This window comes from Sceloporus occidentalis, unplaced genomic scaffold (assembly GCF_023333645.1).
Source record: "Sceloporus occidentalis isolate IW3139 unplaced genomic scaffold, rSceOcc1.0.p SCAF_9, whole genome shotgun sequence".
Taxonomy (NCBI): Eukaryota; Metazoa; Chordata; class Lepidosauria; order Squamata; family Phrynosomatidae; genus Sceloporus; species Sceloporus occidentalis.
This window is the reverse complement of record NW_028316989.1, coordinates 20,624,258-20,642,765: the sequence shown is the minus strand read 5'-3', so window position 1 is coordinate 20,642,765 and position 18,508 is coordinate 20,624,258. Positions and strand designations below refer to the sequence as shown.

General features: G+C 41.8%; 1 protein-coding gene across 2 annotated transcripts in view; it reads left to right on the top strand.

The window, feature by feature from the left end:
• Positions 1–15,794, top strand: part of LOC149307013 (suppressor of tumorigenicity 14 protein homolog) — a 52,886-nt gene extending 37,092 nt beyond the window's left edge. The window contains exons 12-21 of one of the 2 annotated variants that reach the window (XM_089537910.1): positions 1,672–1,776; positions 2,258–2,365; positions 3,024–3,137; positions 4,255–4,377; positions 6,121–6,307; positions 9,048–9,322; positions 10,367–10,503; positions 11,863–12,181; positions 12,281–12,508; positions 14,865–15,794. In XM_089537910.1, the coding sequence (XP_089394036.1) occupies positions 1,672–1,776; positions 2,258–2,365; positions 3,024–3,137; positions 4,255–4,377; positions 6,121–6,307; positions 9,048–9,322; positions 10,367–10,503; positions 11,863–12,024 (1,211 nt within the window). In that variant the 3' untranslated portion in view covers positions 12,025–12,181; positions 12,281–12,508; positions 14,865–15,794. Of the gene's footprint in view, positions 1–1,671; positions 1,777–2,257; positions 2,366–3,023; positions 3,138–4,254; positions 4,378–6,120; positions 6,308–9,047; positions 9,323–10,366; positions 10,504–11,862; positions 12,509–14,864 lie in introns of both variants that reach the window. The other variant, XM_089537909.1, reaches the window with a different exon arrangement.
• Positions 15,795–18,508: the final 2,714 nt, after the last annotated feature.

Here is an 18,508-nt window from a genome sequence, read left to right as displayed (position 1 = left end):
GAAACTGGAGAAACATCACTCAGGTTCGCTAGTTGATGAAGTTGGGATCGAAGTATTTTTCCAAAGAATGGCTTGATGAGTAAGAGATCTGATAGCAAATGAGTTGGCATTGATGTAATGAACAAACACTGACCAATCATCAAAAATGGTGTCCGGTTTCTTTTGTCCATTACAGAGTTGAAAAGTATAAGAAAGCTTTTCCAATAAGCAAGTGTCCCAAACTCTTTCCCACCATTCACTTATTAGTACATCCCCTGTTTTCCAGCTTCTGGCAATTATATTCCTGGCTGCTGAGATGAGAAATGTGATAACTTTACGATGTTTCAGACAATAAATTGATAATAAGAGAAGGCCTGGGCAGAAGGTTACAGTTTGCTTCACAATAAGAGAGATTTGCATCAGTACTGCATTCCAAAAATCTTTAACCTTGGGACAGTCCAACCATATGTAGCCTAAGGTGTCACAGCCTCTCCAACATTTTGGAGAGATGTTTTTCACTATTCGGGACAATTTCACAGGTGTTAGATACCATTTGTATATTAATTTTAGGGTCCCCTCTTTTGTCAATGCCGATCTTGATTTATATGGGGGGGGGGAGGTCCATATGTGTTCCCATGTGGCTTCGGAGATATCTAAATTTAGGGAGGACGAGGTGTTTTTCATGTAGAATATTCTAGCAGCTGCAAGTGAAAGTAGGAAATGATAGAAAAGGCCTCTCCTCAGCACCTTAGGGGTACCGTGAGGTAAGTGCTGGTAAAATGCTGGTAAAACATTTAGGAAGCACATGAGTGTGAAAGCCTGACATGCTTCCTATATGTCAGGGAATCGTCCCCTCGCCTCCAGCATCCCTGAATCATTTGGGGAGCAGTCATTTCCCATTAACGCAAAGTTTCTGTTAATGAGAAATGACTGCTCCCCAAATGATTGGAGGTGAGGGGACAATTCCCTGACGTTTAGGAAGCGCTTCAGGCTTTCACACACACACACACACACACTTCCTAAAAGTTTTACTAGCATTTTACTAGTGCTTACCCCATGGTTTAGGTGAATGAACCATTTAACCCTGGAGTGTATCATCTTCCCATAATTTCCTGTACTCTTACTGGAAGCAGGCAGGTTTTGGCCTACAGATCCCATCAACTCTAGCCAGTGTGGCCATTGGCCAGGTCTTATGGGAGTTGTGAACTGGAAGATTTGAAGGTCATCCGATTGTCTTTCCCCTTGTATAAGTGTCCCTAGTCCCCAGAATCCTAAGATTCTTGGATTCTGCACTGAAAATATCCAAAGCTATACTCACAGAACCTAAATCTTGTAGTTTAAGGTAATGTGTTACTGATGCATTTCTCCATTTGGGTGCCTAGGTGTCTTCAGGCAACAAAATATGCCAAATTACTTCTGCATGGTGTCCCAGCAAGTGTGCTTTTGGCCACATTTTATGTGCACAAGAGTAGAAGTAATCGGTTGAGATCCCTTCAAGAGCCTTTTGCATGCAAGAATGGCTTTGGTGAAGCCAAGCTGGGTGCCACAAGGAAGAGAGCTTTCCAATGGAAAGAAACTGGGAAAAAAATCCTATTCTAAGGAGAAGCAGTGTCTTTATGGCATCGATGTTTTATTGACTGCTTTTAATCCCCCTTTCTCTTCCTGCCTCTGTTTCCCCATGATGACTTGTAGCTTGCCCAGGCAAATTCACCTGTACAACTGGCCGTTGTATCGACAGTGCCAGACGCTGTGATGGCTGGCTCGACTGCACAGATGCCAGTGATGAGAAAAACTGCAGTGAGTTTTCATTCTTAGCTTTTTTTTTTTTTTTACAAAGTTGATACTGTGGATAATGTGCAGGACTTTGTATGTTTTGGTTGCTGTTATTGTTGTATGATCGAAATCCTGCATTATGCCCATCCAAATTCAGTAACCTCTGCAAGTTATGCAGCTGTGATCACAAAACTTTTAACTGCATAATTAATTCTGCCTTAGTTAGTTGAGGGGTTGGTTTCAGTTTTGGATTTACTCTCAGCTGTTTTTGAATGAAGGGGTGCAAGGCAAATTCTCATACTTCAAACATCTTTAAGAGATTTCTGGCAACTTGGGGGTAGAAAAATAATCCCCTTATTTTAAAGATTAAACAAAAAAGATTGGGGAAATTGGGATGTCCTGAGAAGGATGTGGCAGGCCACAAAAAGTGGTTTGGGACACATGTGGTTGAAAGACCCCACTCTCCCCATCCCTGCTGCAACCTCTTTGCCACTTCTTTCCCCAGACTGTACTGAAAAGCAGTTCCGATGCCAAAACGGTTGGTGCAAGCCAAAGTACTGGCTTTGCGATGGTGTGAATGACTGTGGGGACAATAGCGATGAACTGCAGTGCCGTAAGTAACCTGTACTGGATGGAGAGCATGCTTGTGTGCATGAGCATGTATGTGTGCAGAAAGGAAGGAATTTTGGTTACTCTCTCTACAAGAGAGATAGGAATCATGCAACCTTCCAGGTGATGTTGAATTGCCACCATTTTTCCATGGTGGACTACTGTGAGTTGCATTGAAACAACACCTGGAGCACCCCCCAATAAAGCCCACCATCCCAAGAGCAAAACAGAGCTTGGTGAAGGTACTTTTCTGGAGTACAACTCCCAACCCCTCATCCAGGATGTCTATGCTGGTTGAAGGACTCTGGGAATTGTGGTACAAAAAGGTAGCTTTTTAAAGTGAAGTGAAGTGAGGCAGTGACCTCAAGCAATTGATTTTCAGTGTCAAGACTGATTTGCTCCTTGTTTGTCTTGCTGCAGCTAGAAATGGAACAAAGTACTTGTGAGACCTTCTGTCTTGTGTACCAATTTAACTGGGTTGGCTTTGGGTACTGTGCATGTTGAGTTGCACAGGCCATGGAGAGTGGGGCGAGAGCAACATTACTTTGCTCCATCTGAGGTTTCAAAGCATCTTGTACTGGCTCTGATCCCCTACCTCTGCTACTCCTTTGACCAATGCGAATGTCTCTTCACTGAGAGATGTTTCTCCTCTCATCCCTCAGAGTGCCCAGCTGGTAACGTCAAATGCAACAATGGGAAGTGCATCCTGGAGGACCAGAAATGCAATGGCAGGGATGACTGTGGTGATGGCAGCGATGAGGGAAGTTGTGGCTCTGGTAAGAATCTGGTGATCCTTGGCATGGGGCTGTATGAAGTGGGTAGGGAAGGATAAGAGAGAAAATCATGAGACCTAAATGAGGTGGAGCCTTGTTGAAGCAAATGGTTTGCTTAGACACAGAAAATACCAGGTTCCTAATGATTTCGGGTTAAACAAGTATAAAACATAGTTATGTTCCAAAAACATCTCAACATGTTCTACAAATAAAATATTGGCTAGGACACGGAAATAAGATACAAAGAAGAAATGTGGTGTACATAGTTTGTAAACTATGTTTTTCCCTTATTGGGGAGTTTGTTTTGTGTGTGATAGTATGTTGTTGTTCAGTTGCTGCCACCATATGTTTTTGTAAGAATACTATAAAAAGTTGGTTTGATTGCTTGTTCCATGTGGAACCCAGAGTTCCCCTGGCACTGTATTGTTACATCAACTGCTCAGTTCAATCTAGTGTCAGACTCCATTCATAAACCTGAAAGAGTTTTTTAAAATCCCCTTCACACTTCACTTGCCCACATTGTTTTTGGGGCCCAACAGAACATAAATGTGTTGTCTTCCCTGCATTTGGTACTCTTGTTGGCAGCACAAGAGACTACTACTCTGTTTGTTCTGTTTCTCTGAAACTGCTCAGCACTCTTGGCACATGCTAGGGCCCTTTCCCTGCAAGGAATATGGTGTTCAGTACAATGAATAGCTTGGCAGTAAATAATTCCCTATAGTTAAGTCACTTTTTGTCATAACTAAAGCATAACTAAGTTCCATAAAATTGCAATTTAACAGGGGATAACTTCACTCCATTTGCATCCTAACTGCTTTGGTAGTTTTACAAGGAATTTGTAGCTTCAGTATTTGGGTGTCTTTTGTACCACAGTGTAGTGGCTTGTAGAAGGGAGTTCTTTGTTGTGCTTTCTAGCGAGGAGGAGTCATTCATTTAATGGTAGGCTCAGGGCTTTATTCTTCAGGGAAATTCTTATGGTATCTGTGGTCTCCATTTCTGAAAGGAAGGATAAGTATTGGAGACACTCAAAATGCTCTATGCTTTCTGCCTTCAGTTGCTACATGAAATCAATGCAATGCTATCCTGACACAAACCTTCCTTTCATGTGTTTTATTTACAGCAGTCACAGTCGCCTGCCAAGAATATACCTACAAGTGCCGCAACAACCTGTGTGTGAACAAGAGGAACCCAGAGTGTGATGGCATAAAGGACTGTAGTGATAATTCAGATGAGGACAAATGCGGTGCGTAGAGGTCATATCCATTGCCTTTGAGGACTGTGGGAGAGGCTAACTGACTTGAGAAGCAAACATCTGAAATCAAGATCTCCTAATGAATTTATTAGGGAAACCTAAAATTGGCACTTAAAAATCCATATTGATTTTTGTTTGCTTGGGGCTCTTAGGGCATGCTTCCCAAAATATGAGTCCTGCCAATCATATCTGTTGCTTTTCTCACGCAGAGCTTGGCTTATATAGGTCTGTATCGGGAACATCCACTTATGCATTGGAGGAAGTAGACTCAAGTCTATGAAAACTCAGACTACCACTTTCCTTTTTTCAGTTGTCTCAAAGATGCTACAAGATCCTTTTGCATACTGATTTTTATTGAGATTAGATTGCAGTTCAACCACTGAACTCAGTAGGACTTACTTGTGAATAGACATACAAGTGTCAATAATAACCCTCTTATCCAATTAATTGATGTAAATGAAACTAAGAGTGAGCTTTACATAAAACAGCTACATTTTTAAAAAGTATTGAAGGAATTTATGAAAACATAAATGCTGCTGCTGCTGCTGCTGCTTCTTAGCAGTGGAGATTCTCTTTTCTTTTAGCATCATCCTTTGTACCCTGCATAGCAAAATCAAAATAGCTTTCAAAAACAAACAAACAAACAAACAAGCTTCATACTAAGCAGTGTTTCAGTTTACAACTGTAAACTAATTAACACTTGTTTCAAATTTCAGCATTGCCCATTAAAACTGAATGTCACAGCTTATCGAAATAAACCATTGGTTGGCTGATATACCAGTTTTAAAATGTAAAGCTCTATTATCTATTTGAAAAAGCAAATCCCCAGCTTGTTTACAACAGACGTGGGCAACCTATGCCCCTCAACGTTGTCCTAGTGGCCCTTTAGATTCCTTGGATTCCTTCCTTCACCAGCACCCCAAAAAGTGAATTTCCTCCCCTGGAAGCCTCCAAGGAGAAGCAATTCACATTTTAAACAGATTTGAAGCACACCGTTGAGTGTAAATCGTTTTTTAGCCACTCTCTGGAACTCATGTGGTGATGGGAAGAAAAAGAAGGGCATTCTAATTCTAATTCTCATGCCCACCTAAGCACATTGTTGCAATAACAAGCTTGTTGTTGTTGTATACTTACAAGTCATTTCTGACTTATGGTGACCCATAAGACAGGGTTTTCTTAACAAGATTTGTTCATGAGAGGCTTGCCATTGCTGTCTCCCGAGTCTCAGAGTGTGTGGCTTGACCAAGGTCACCCAGAAGATTTCTGTGGCCAACTGGCAATTCAAATCCTGGTTGCCAGAGTTGTCTGTCACTTAAACCACTATACCACACAGTCTGTCCAATAACAAGCTAATTAGTTTCAGTTCTCTGAAGTAGGAGTGGTGAACTTGTTGATCTCCAGGTATTGATGAATACTCCTATCATCCTTCATTATTAGTCAGATTGACCAGGGCTGATGTGAGTCCAACAACAGGCCCTAAAGCACTATATGCTTAAGTAGCAATAGCCTGGACTGCAGGTGTATGCAACAATTTCCCTCTTTCATTGTGAGTTGATTGCAAACCATTGGAAATGAGTTGGTTGTCAACTGACTACAAAAGTATCTTCCCTCTTTGGTTATTAGGGCTGGTCCTTGGCTTTATATGATGTGTATGTGCATACCTCTAGGATCCAAGCAGGCAAACATTTGCTTACACTTTGTTTTCTTGTGGCTTCTGAATCTTGCTTCTTTTAGACTGTGGTCAGCGCTTCTACAGCAAACAGTCCCGGATTGTTGGTGGGCAGGACTCTGATGTGGGTGAATGGCCCTGGCAAGTCAGCTTGCATGTCAAGGGAGAGGGTCATGTCTGTGGGGCTTCTTTGATATCAGAGAAATGGCTAGTGACGGCAGCACACTGCTTTCGGGAAGAAAATTTCATCAGGTAAGCAAAGATGCAGGGTTTCTTCTGGTATCCTGCAGGCTTGTTCTTACTGCTGAAGCTTGTTCTTGTTGGATTATATCCTTTCTCTTCACTTCCACCTTAAATGAGAGGGCACCACTAAGACACCAGTGGTGAACCAGGACATCCTGGGCACCAGTTCCATCTTTGATTTGGGCCTAGCCAGGAATGTCCCATCACCAACACAAGTACATCTGGTGGTAACATAGAATAGGACCTTCTCGGTGGCTGCTCCCAGGCTCTGGAACTCTCTTCCTGGAGAGATTGGAATGGTGCTAGAGTTGCCAGGTCTCCCATATTATAAGGAATTGCTCTTATTTGAGGTCTGGAAAGCTTGTCTCTCATATGAATGGCAAGTGTCCCTTATTTAGAGAAGAGAACAGGCAGCGCCGCCTCTGAATATTCCTTCCCTGAGAAAACACTGTGAAATTTATGGTTATGGTTGCCAGAAGTTGACAGGTGGCTCGAAGGCACATACACACACCTTTATTTGAAAGTTGGATAGCTTTTTCTTTTATATAGACTAAGCAAAATTTCCCACCCCCCATCATGTGTTCTTGGGTGTGGGTCCTTCATAAAGAGATAAATGTATGCATCGTGTAACTTAATATGGTATGTGCACATATTTGCACTCATAGTCTGAGGCTGAAAGAGGTTCCTCACCTTTAGCTTAGTCTTAAGAAAGTCATTGTTCTCTGAGCAACTGCTCTTGCTTTGTTATAACACTGACTTGCCTTTTATAGGACTGTTGTAAAGGCTACAGAAAAACTGAATGTGAAAAAGTTTTTCTGTGAAGAGTGAGTGAAAGAACTGGGCATGTTAAGCCTGGAGAAGGGATCCAGAGCTTGGAAAATATACTCTTCTGGACTATTAACTCCCAGGAAGCATAGCTAGTGGCCATGCTTGCTGTGGTTTTTGGAGGATGTAGTCCACAAAAAGTAAAATTTTGAAGCTCTGAGAAATACATGATGCAGTTGGCTTGAAAATATTTTTAAAAACCCATATAAATTGCAAAAAGCAATTTGCCATTTAATATAAGGGACAGCATTTAACAATGCCATTGTATTTAATGGGACTTGTGCATTCATGGATTTTGGTATCCACTGAGAGGTTCTGGCATCAAACCCCAGAGGATACCAAGGGCCCAGTGTTGTGTATTTCAAATACCTGAAGGGCACACAGGGAAAACAGATACATTTTGTTGTCTGTTGGTCCCAGCAGCAAGTTAGAGCCACAAACCTTCCAACATTTTGTAGATGAAAACCAGGACATGTGACACCAAGCAACATGAGAATGTGGTCAATATGACAAAAATTATTGGTGAAGAGCTAGGAAAGGCAGTAACAGTTTCTTTTGCCTGAGCCTACATTTTTGCCTCTCTTTTCTGTCCCTTCTCGGTTAAATTAGAGCAAACTATTTTTGCATTTTGAATTCAGTTTACAGCAACTGAAGTAAGCTGAGATCGCTGGGAGAAAGTAGGAAGAGGAGAGAGAAATGAATGTTTAAAAGCAGATGAAAAATTGGGACAGCAGAGGATTTATTCAGATTGTCCCTGCCAAACTGGGACAGTTGAAGGTTATGCAATTAATTGGTGGAAGTTGTATGGATCAGATACTAGCTAAGCGTTAGAAAAATTTCCTAGGAATATCAATTACCCAGTAGTGGATCAGATATTCTCTGGAAATGATGTACTTTCCTTCATTGGAAGTACTGAGACTGAAGTTAGATGGCCATCTGGGTACTTGCATTCTGCAGTGTAAAACTTGTCTTGAGCAGGGTAGCGTATGGACCTGATGACCTGAAAAGTACCTTCCAATTCTATATTTCTGAACTAAAGACATGATAAATATTAGTTATAGTTTTTAGCATACCTTTAGAGCCAGCGTGGCGTAGTGTTTTGGCTATTGTTCTACAACTCTGGAGACTAGGGTTTGATTTCCAGTTCAGCCATGAGACCCACTGGGTGACCTTTAGGCAAGTCATACAGTCTCAGCCTCAGGGGAAAGCAATGGCAAAAACGACCTCTGAACAAATCTTGCCAAGAAAACCCCATGATATATTTGCCTTAGGGGCACCTTAAGTCAGAAACAACTTGAAGGGACACAGCAACAACAAAGTGCATTGTGAGAATTGTTCTGGTACAGTTTTTTTTAAAATAATCTCTTCTATATTCCTTCTCTGGGTGAATCTGCAAATAAATGTGAACCATTTTAATGAGCACTTTTGAGGGGGATGGTTTTCTAGTCTAAATGTGATCCCCATTCTTTCCTTCCCATTCCAAAAGATCCTGGTCTTCTCCTTTCCCAGTGGCATTTATGAATGCCCTTGCATTAGTATGTAGAGATGTGGAGAGCTGCAGTGGTTCAGTTATCAGGGCTGGACTCTGAGGAGGACAGCTTGAATTCACATTCCAGCTGAGCTTTCCTAGTTTGAAATGTAGAGGTTGTTTTGGTATTTCTATCTCACTTTTCCTCCATTGAACTCGAGATGGTGTATATGGCCTTATCCTCACAACTGCCCTGTGAGGTAGGCCAGGTAGCACATAGAATTGACCCAGGCTCTCCCAGGGGTTTTGATAATCGGGTGGAGACTTCAACCTGGAATTCCCAAGGTCCAGGCCAGTGCTCTAACCATTTCCCCACACTAATGAAAGTACTCTGCCCTAATGCTGTTGCTGTAATTGTCATGCCCCTGAAATCAACACAAATTGTTCATTCTATAGGTATTCTGATCCCAAGTTATGGACAGCCTACATGGGGCTCCACAACCAAGCAGACAGGAGCAACAGCTATGTTCAGACACGGAGTATCAAGAACATAATCCGTCATGAGTTATTTAGTGACTTTACCTTTGACTACGATATTGCTTTGATGGAGCTGTCGAGTCCCATCACCTACACCAAGCAGATCCAGCCCATATGCCTTCCTGATGTCAGCCATGAATTCCCTGCTGGCAAAGCCATCTGGGTGACCGGGTGGGGAGCCACCAAAGAAGATGGTGAGTCAGGCTAAAGAAAGCTTCTAGGGGAAGGCTGGATGAGCAGCACCATGCCTATTTTTGGGTAGAAGGGGAAAATTACTGGGTTAAGTGTATATGCACTATATCACTGTAAAATGATGCCATTTTTAAATTACAGTGGTTCCTTGCTACAGAATCCTGGGCTTTGTAATCTGATGAGATGCTTGATATTCTGTTACTGCTAGTGCAGTGGTTCTCAATCTGTGGTCATCCAAATGTTTGAGACATCACCTTCCAGAAGTCAGCATGGCCAGTGGTCAGCCATTCTTGGAGCTGAAGTATCAAACATCTGGAGAGCCAAAAGTTGAAAACCACTGCTCTAGAACACTCCTCTGAATTACAGCTCTCTAAACAGAAAATTCTCAGTACTTCGCTAGAGTGAAAATCCTGTGTTTCCCTATGGTGGACCCATGAGACTTAAAGTGGTATCAAACTGCTATAACAGATTCTTAGTTAAATAGAGTTCCAAGTGTCAGTTTTCATCTATTGAGACTTTCTGCACCATCCTTCTAAAAACAAAATGGAAGGGTCTGAAAGTTTCATTAAAAAGTGTTTGTGTGTATGAAGGAGAAAAGGGGGAAGAAAGGGAGAGAAACACAGCATGGAATGGAAACTGCTTATTTTAATTAATTAAAGATTCCATCCTGTTCCAGAATTCTCCTTTTTCTGGTGAAATAGAAAACTATAGGGGGTTCCCCAAAGAAGGGGCTACATTCAACCCATGGCCTGAATTTTGCCTGCTTGAGTGGACCCAGTCAGAATTCAGTTAGACACAAACATAGTTTTCCTGAGTTTTCCTGGCTTGATCTGGCAAAAGATGAGGGAGAGGTGGTTTCTCTTAATGTGATTTCTTGGGGACGTGTCCACCTTGATGATTTTATATACTATATACTAGGTTGTATTTTTTTAAAGATTGCAAACGTGATAGGGTCTAGCTTTTCCCCAAAGTACTTGAAGTGGATAGTGACTACCTCTCAGAAGGCAGTGGTGATTTTTGCGCACCGTTTCTATGATCCTTGACAGGTATCGGAGCCACCATTTTGCAGAAGGCAGAAATCCGGATGATCAACCAGACCATGTGTAACACCTTGCTGCCCAATCAATTGACGCCACGCATGATGTGCGTTGGGATCCTAACTGGAGGAATTGATGCCTGCCAGGTAAGAGCCTTTGCAATGCATATAGCAGATGAGGGTGGGAGACCTTTTTAGCCCAAGGCTGCATTGTCTCCACTTAAGCATCTTGGGAGCCCCACACTAGGAGTGCATGGGGCTGGAGCATGCTGCTGGAAGGCAGTCCCCAAGTACACTTAGCAGGAGAGACACCCCCCCCCCCATTCATATGTGCATCATTCATTCATTCATTCATTCATTCATTCATTCATTCAATTTATACTCTTGTTTTATTTCTGGCATGCAGTCCAAAGTGGTTTACAACAATTTAAAATAGAAACATAGCTAAAATCTTATTTGATATAAATTAACCATCAATTAAACAATTGTCTTAAAAGGTTGTTGTTGTGTACCAAACTACTTTACTACAATGGCTCATGAATTAAAAACAATTAAAAATACTGTACAATTAAAACCTAATTTAAAAAAAAACACAGATAAAACACAGCACACTACTGTCAATCCTGTTCTGCCATGTGATTAAAAGTCAAAGCCCTGCCTAAATAAAAAGGTTTTTGCCTGCCAATAGAAAGAGAGGAGAATGGAGGCTGACTGGACATTCTGTGGGAGTTCTGCAGCCTGGGAGCAGCCACTGATAAGGCTCCGTTCCATATTCTCACCAAACATACCTGTGATGGTAGTGGGGCTGAAGGAAAGCCCTACCTTGAAGATCTTAACACTTGAGCCGGTTCATATAGGCAAATACAGTCTTAGGTACACAGGCACAGAAAGGTGAAACAGAGGTTGATTCTGCTGTGGTGTTTGGTCTGAATTTTTAAAGGGATTGGCCCATGGAAGGCTTCTTCAAAGTTCAGACAAAACACTACTCCAGTGACATGGAAGCCACCAGCTTGTTTGCAAATGTTAAGCAGCAAAGCAATCAATGTGTACAGCTTGCAGATTACTCCTACCAGTTCTTACCTCATGGTCTCCCTTGCTCCTTCTCTTCCTCTGTAATGTCCTGACTCCATGAAGATGCACAGGACCTCCAGTGCATGACAGGCCAGTTTAGAACAGAATTTTAAATAGCTAAGGCCTTTTTGGGTTACAGCTTCCATAATGCCAACCTATCCGCCAACGTGTCCATGGCTCTGAATTAGAACTGAGACAAATACTGGTGCTTCGTAAGAACAAGGGTGGGAGATACGTGGCCCTCCAGATGTGGTTGCAGTACACCTCCCATCAGCCCTAGCTGGCATGGGCAGTGAGTGAAGCATGATGGGAATTGCTACATCTGGAAGGCTACACATTCACCACTCCCGCCTTAAAATGAGTTGGTCCTTTGAAGTGGCAGGTGGTGAAAGGGATGCAGTTACCCATTTTTAACCTACACTTTTCCTCTTCCAGGGAGATTCTGGAGGACCCCTGACCAGCATAGAGCCGAACAACAGGATGTTTCTGGCTGGCATAGTCAGCTTTGGGGATGGCTGTGCCCGACGGAACAAACCAGGAGTCTATACTCGAGTCGCAAAGCTTAGAGACTGGATCAGAAGCAAAACAGGCGTGTAGGAATGCCACCAAAATGAGGAAGATTCACATATTTCTGCTTTAAAAAAAATGGGGGGTTTTTTCAAGCTGACAATCTGAGGACATTCCCTTGTGATGTGAAGGGAACTCTGCATATCTTGTTCACTTGATATCTCCTCTTCTGTTTTTATTTTTGGAGGTATGTTTTGTTTTGTTTTTTAAAAGAAAATTTATAAGGTCTGTCGGATGGACAGGTGCCAGCCTGAAAACTAATCATTCCGCTTTGTCTTGTCTTCAGAGATTGACTTTTTTTTTTAACCTGAGCCAATTTCCAGATGAGTTGGAAATATACAAGGGAGAGAGGACAGAGCTAGAGGGCTACCTCACACCTTATGTCTCTGCTGGCTTCAGAAGGCAAATACAACTCATTTGATGGATCGTTGGAATATGAGAATGGACTGCAATCCCCTTCAGTGCCTGCCATGGCCAGGATGCAGGGAGCGGCACAGGCTGTTTGGAAATCAAGGTGCCACAACCCACAATATGTGGATTTGCTGGAGCCTGGCTGGAATGAAGTTTTGTGGTTTTATTACTAATCCTGCCTTAGGAACCTGTTCTGTTTTAAGTTCTTCACATCCAACATGTTCCTCCCTGTGAATTTTCCGAAGTGGCATGTAGGAAGGAGGAGTTGGCCTAGTTTCCAGCTGCCTTTCCCATTTGACACATGCCCAGCGACTGAGTATTATGGGGAAGCAGCTGATTAGAATCTTATCCTGGACAAGCCATTTCTTAACCTTGGCCGATAAGGATAGATGGCAATATCCAGTGTTGCTTACGTGGGCCTGTCTATTGGGATTAGAACTCTTTATTTTATTATATGACTCCTGCATACATCCAAAATACATTTTGATAATCAGGTGCATAGAAATAACATCAATCAAAAGGGGGTAAATGAATTAAGGCGGCTTCCTCTTTCTTCTGCCCTATCTAGCAAATTCTAATTGTCTTGCAGCTGTGTTAGGAGCTGTATTGCTCTGTTCCAGCACATCTAGAGCTCCTCTGGCGATCCCACATAGAGCTTCAGTATTTTCCCATTAGACTTGCTTACCAGTAATGCTATACTGACCTTGCTTTGGTTTAGCTTTCCCCTTCCTTTGATGCCAGAGCCTGAAAAGGTTAATTTTGTGTACTAGAACTTCCAGAATCCCCCAGGCAGTATGGTCATGGAGCACACAGGATTCTAGGAATTGTGATCTCCAAAAGTAACTTTGCTAAATTATGCTTGACTCTGATCAAGTCTTTGCCTTCCCCAAGTAACAATATAAATAATTCCGCTCCGTCATTTACACTATTTTGGCTTGCTTTAATTGTCATGGCTCCATCTAAGGAACTCTGGGATTTGTCATTTGGGGAAGTACTGAGAGTAATCTCTAGAAAACATTTTGGGTTTATGTTCCTAATGTCTCTAGCAGATTATTCTAAATAGCTCACCAAGCTGCATATCCTTGAAGCTGTGGTATCAGACTGCTAAAACTATGTAGCCAAGACACTTTTAGTTTCCAAAGAAGTTGTTACTCTCCTAAGTTGGTGCCCTTTTCCAAAGCATCCTGGAAGACCATTGCACCTTATAAACCCCATAGCAGGTACCTCTAGCTTTGTAAACTAGACTTCTTCAGCTCAGCACCCTTTAAATGCATTGGACTAAAAGTCCCTTCATCTTCAACCAGCAAGACCATCTAGAGCAGTGGGTCCCAGATGTTTTGTACCTCTTGACTGTTAGCCAAGTTGGCTGTGGCTTCGGGAACTGAAGTTCAAAATACCTGGAGGACTAAAGTTTGGGAATCACTTATCTAGAGGACTCTAAGCTGCCTTATTAAAACCTTCAACCAAAGATAAGACTTTGCCCATTCGGTGCCTTATGGTTTACTTAAATACATGACGATAAGACTGCACTCTCTTGGGCCACAGTTGGTCTGTGGACAGACCAGATAGGTTTACGGCAGATTAGTTCTAGAAAAGAGATGGCAGCAAGTGTGATCTTCGTATTTACACATTTCAGATTTCCTTCATTTCCCCCAAAAGCTAGGGCCTTAGTCACAGCTCAGGGAACCTTTGGCTTTCCAGGTGTTTTGGACATCTATGCCCAGCAGCTCCTGCCAGCATGGGATTTGCGGTCCAAAACATCTGGAGAGCTAAAATGTACCCACCCTTGTTTTAATAGATGTAAATCCTGAATACCTCCTTGAGCAAGCAATATTCTGAAATGCAGTGACTGACCAGTTTGCTGGCAGCTTGCCTTGTGTGAAGTGTTGCAGGATCCAACTGATTTTCTAAGTTTTGAACTTGTCATGCACACTGCATCCTGACAGCTGCATTTAGGGATTGGTAAACCTCTCCACAGGGTCCCTCAAATCTAGGTCCATCTGATGTCACACATTTAGATACTATAGTTCTGTGTGGTGGGTTTAGCTCACGTCTGGGCCCCTCCGGATGCAATTGGACTGCGGCTCCCATCATCTCCAAGGTTATTGGCTCTGGTTCCTAGGGCTGATGAGAACTGTAATCTTAACAGGCACTGGAGATGTATAAGTTGCCCCTGGCTACCTGGCAAAATGGGGGGGCACACAATAGAAATAGCAATGAGATACTGGCTGCACTTTGAATTCATCCTGCTGCTCCCTTTTATCTCTCCTTGAAATATAATAGATATAAGTAGAGCAGGAATGAATCTCTGTAGATGTGTGAATGTGTGTTTAGGGTGTGTATGTGTTGTTTCTGTCCCATTGTGGGTCAGATTGGCATTGCCACAATGTGCCTTAAGCGTATAACTTGGTTTAATGTAGGGGACTTTATAGTGTTTTGTCCTTTTGTGTCTTGACTAGGTTCTTCGGTGAGGCCACTTCATTGACGTAGATATACTTGTGAGTTTGTCTTTCCCAACCTAGCACTCTCTTCATGTGCACTCCATCTCCCATCATGTCCACAGTTATGGGACCATCAGCACATCTCAGGAATAGTATTTTGGGAAAGGTGGCTATAAGGGATACCTCTCATATTGTGGGGTGTAGAATGTCTGTATCTATTTTGATGCCAGCGGTGGATGAATAAGGGGCTGTTTGCTATCTGGATATGCTACTATATAAGGACTTGGAACACATTTATGGAAAACAAAGAGCTTTGAGAATATTTCTTTAGTAAGCATTCCAAAGTGTAAGTGATTGTGGACCGGAAAACACTGAGATATATTTAGAGATTAGAAACTACTTCGGGATGCCTTAGCAATTATTCTGTTGTGTCTCATATGATTTGTTCTCTTTCTTAAAACAATGTTTACTTTCCCCATAAGAATGAATTGCTCTTTCTGCAAATCTTTGTGACACTGTTGCTTCATCTTGAGAAAATGGAGCTGAACTCAAAACAAATGATGTATAAAATAGATGCAGTGGAATTGTATATTTGTGTGCTTTTATATCTAATAGTTGTAGGAATGCTTTGGAATTGGCCAGCAATGGAGCCACAAGAAGGCACAGATGAGAGATTTCTCCCCCACCTATAATTTATTTTATTACTTTTTTAAAAAGTAAATGTGGTGACACTGTTTCAACCTGGTTGACTTAAATTTGTTTCCTATTCTGTATGTAAATATTGTGTCTTTTTTTAAAAAAAAAACATGTTGTAAATAATTTAAATCAATGGAGTCTGTACCAGCCGTGATTCCCACCCCCTGTTCTCCTTTTTTAAAATACTGAATGAAGTTGAGATGTTTGGTGATTATATTCTCCTCTGTATTAAATTTGAATTTTTATAAGAAATGTTTGGGACTCAGTTTTTGGTAACAGCTGAAGGTACTGAAGCGTTTGGTTGGAAAAGCTGGCCAAAGTAGATGCAGATCCAGACCCAAAGATGTTGCCCTAAACCAAAAATACTGTGTGTCAAAACAAAAAGTCTAGGAAAAAGTGGCAATACTAAAATGGGTAACTAGATTCTATTACATAAATTCTTCTTAAAGTAGTATATTGGCAATAATAAGCTGACAAAAAGGCAAGCAAGAAGAATTGTATATACACACCGCTGTGTGCTTTGCCTGAAGATGAGAACAGTCAATGGTATACAATGTCTGTTTGTATACAGAATAGAAATACAAATATTGCCAATATGTACAAAGCTGAAAACTATAAATCACAGCTGATATATAAAAGATGTCCAACAGTCAAAGTGCATCTTAAAATGTTTGCACTTCTAGAGGACATATGGCAGTGATAAAAGTACAAAAAACAAACGACAAGAGTAAAACCTAAAAACCAAACGTCTAGTGTCTTCGTCAGTGGTGAAAATCAGCTAGAAAAATAAAAATGTAATGTTATTAATATGTAAATATGAATGTAGAAGACCCTATTATGAAATAATTTTATTGCAGATACCTGTTGTGAACAGCTTGGTATCAAGTATCAGGATTCCAGGATCATCGTGTGACACACGAAGGCAGATAGTGTAAGCACTGGTCAAATATTCTAGGGCAAAGAGGGTACCAACATGACCAAAGCTCTGTCCTAAAGGAATGAATGGCTGCTTACAGTATATCCTTTGACTGGTGGTGGAAAAAGCAAGACTTGCAACAACACCAATGGCAACAAGTCAAGAATCAGGGGCTTCATAATGTCTTCAGTATTTGAGGCAGTCTGTTTAATATCAGTTGATGCGGAAGGTAAGATGGAGAATGCAGTTACACTCATATCTTGCTTTGCGTAGGTAAGTGTTTGGCCACTGAACAAAATGCTGGACTGGGGCCCTTCAATCTAATCTAATACGATTGTTCTTAACAGTTCAAGCATATAAGTGCAATGTACTGGAAGAGAGAGAGAGAGAGATACTCTCTAAATGTCCCAGTTAAGCCTCTCCTCCTCCCATTTGCTTTTTTTTTTTTTTTTTGTCCTCGGTTCACTTTAGTTGCGGCAGACTGAGTTCAAAGTGCAAAAGTGGTTTGCACTCAGTTAACTCAGGGGAGGAAGAGGAAAGGAAGGGCAAAATCTTGCCCTTCCCGGTCACCTCAGGCAACACTAAACTGCTACAGCCTCTCCAAGTTTGTGTGTTCTGCATTAATACCGTTGCCATCTTTATCACCCAATGCTGTTGCTTGACAACACATGCCACACTTTTCATCTGTGAAATGAGGATATGGAGAGAGTCTAGAGCTGTGTGGATTCAAATCCATGGACTTAGAGTTGCTTCCTAAGAGCGATTCCCTCACATGTGTGTCTTGCACTGATCCATTGGTGTATGGCAGTGGTGCTCAGTCTTTATGCCTCCAGATGTTTTGACCTTGTGCTCCTTAAACTCCTTAGCCATAGGTCATGTTGACTGGAACGTCTGGGAATAGACATACAAAATATCTGGAGGATACTCTCACTCATGGACCACTAGCAGAATGAGACGCCTCTCCAGAGTGCTTGGATTGAGGACTCTTGCTGTGACCTGGCTCTTGGATGCTTTAGCTCGCATGCAAAAAACTTCACTGCATCCTTCTCTGCTCTCTCTCCATTTTCCTTTCTTGTTCCTCCTGTTTCCCTGATCAAATTGACTGCCAAATTATGCTAAATTTCAGCAGCCCAAGCCAATTGCGGTGGTGTGCTTTCAAGTCGTTTCGGACTTGTGCAAACCTATCATGGGGCGTTTGTGGCAAACATTTGTCCACAGGGTGTTTGCCTTTGCCTCCCTTTGAGGCTGAGAATGTGTGACTTACCCAGGGTCTCCCTGGGGGGATTCAAACCCTGCTCCTCTACATGTCTTGCTGTCTCTAACAGAGACATAAATTGTTAAATGCCTCTCTTCTCCCCACAGTACTATTACTTGCCTGTTATATTAAAATATTCATATCCTGCTCTGTAGGAGCTCAAGGCAGTGTAAAAATATAACCAATTTAACATAATTCAGTTTAAAACAAAATCACTTATAACAATGTAAAAACATATTAAACAAGTTAGCAGAACTTGTTAGTGTAAATTTACAGCGCTTCATAAATAAAGGTTAATAATAATAATAATAATAATAATAACAACAACAACAAGTTTTGGATAGAACTTTTCATCTCCCTATTATATAAGAAAAGGGCTTTCCAAACAGCTTTACAAGTGCTTCTATTAATTGTTGTTTTGTGCCTCCAAGTCATCTTTGACTTATGGTGACCCTAAGGCAAACCTATCACAGGGTTTCCTTGGCAAGTTTCTTCAGAGGGGGTTTACCATTACCATCCTCTGAGGCTGAGAGAGTGTGACTTGCCCAAGATCACCCAGTGGGCTTTTTATGTTTGAGTGAGGAATCAAATCATGACTTGGAGAGTCGTAGTCCAACACTTAAACCACTACACTGCAATTTATTAACTACAGATTACCGTGGGCCCTTGGTATCTGCTGGGGTTTGGTTCCAGGACCCCCTGTGGATACCAAAATCTGTGGATGCTCAAGTCCCATTCAATACAATGGCATAGTTAACTGGTGTCCCTCGTACAAAATGGCAAAGTTGAGGTTTG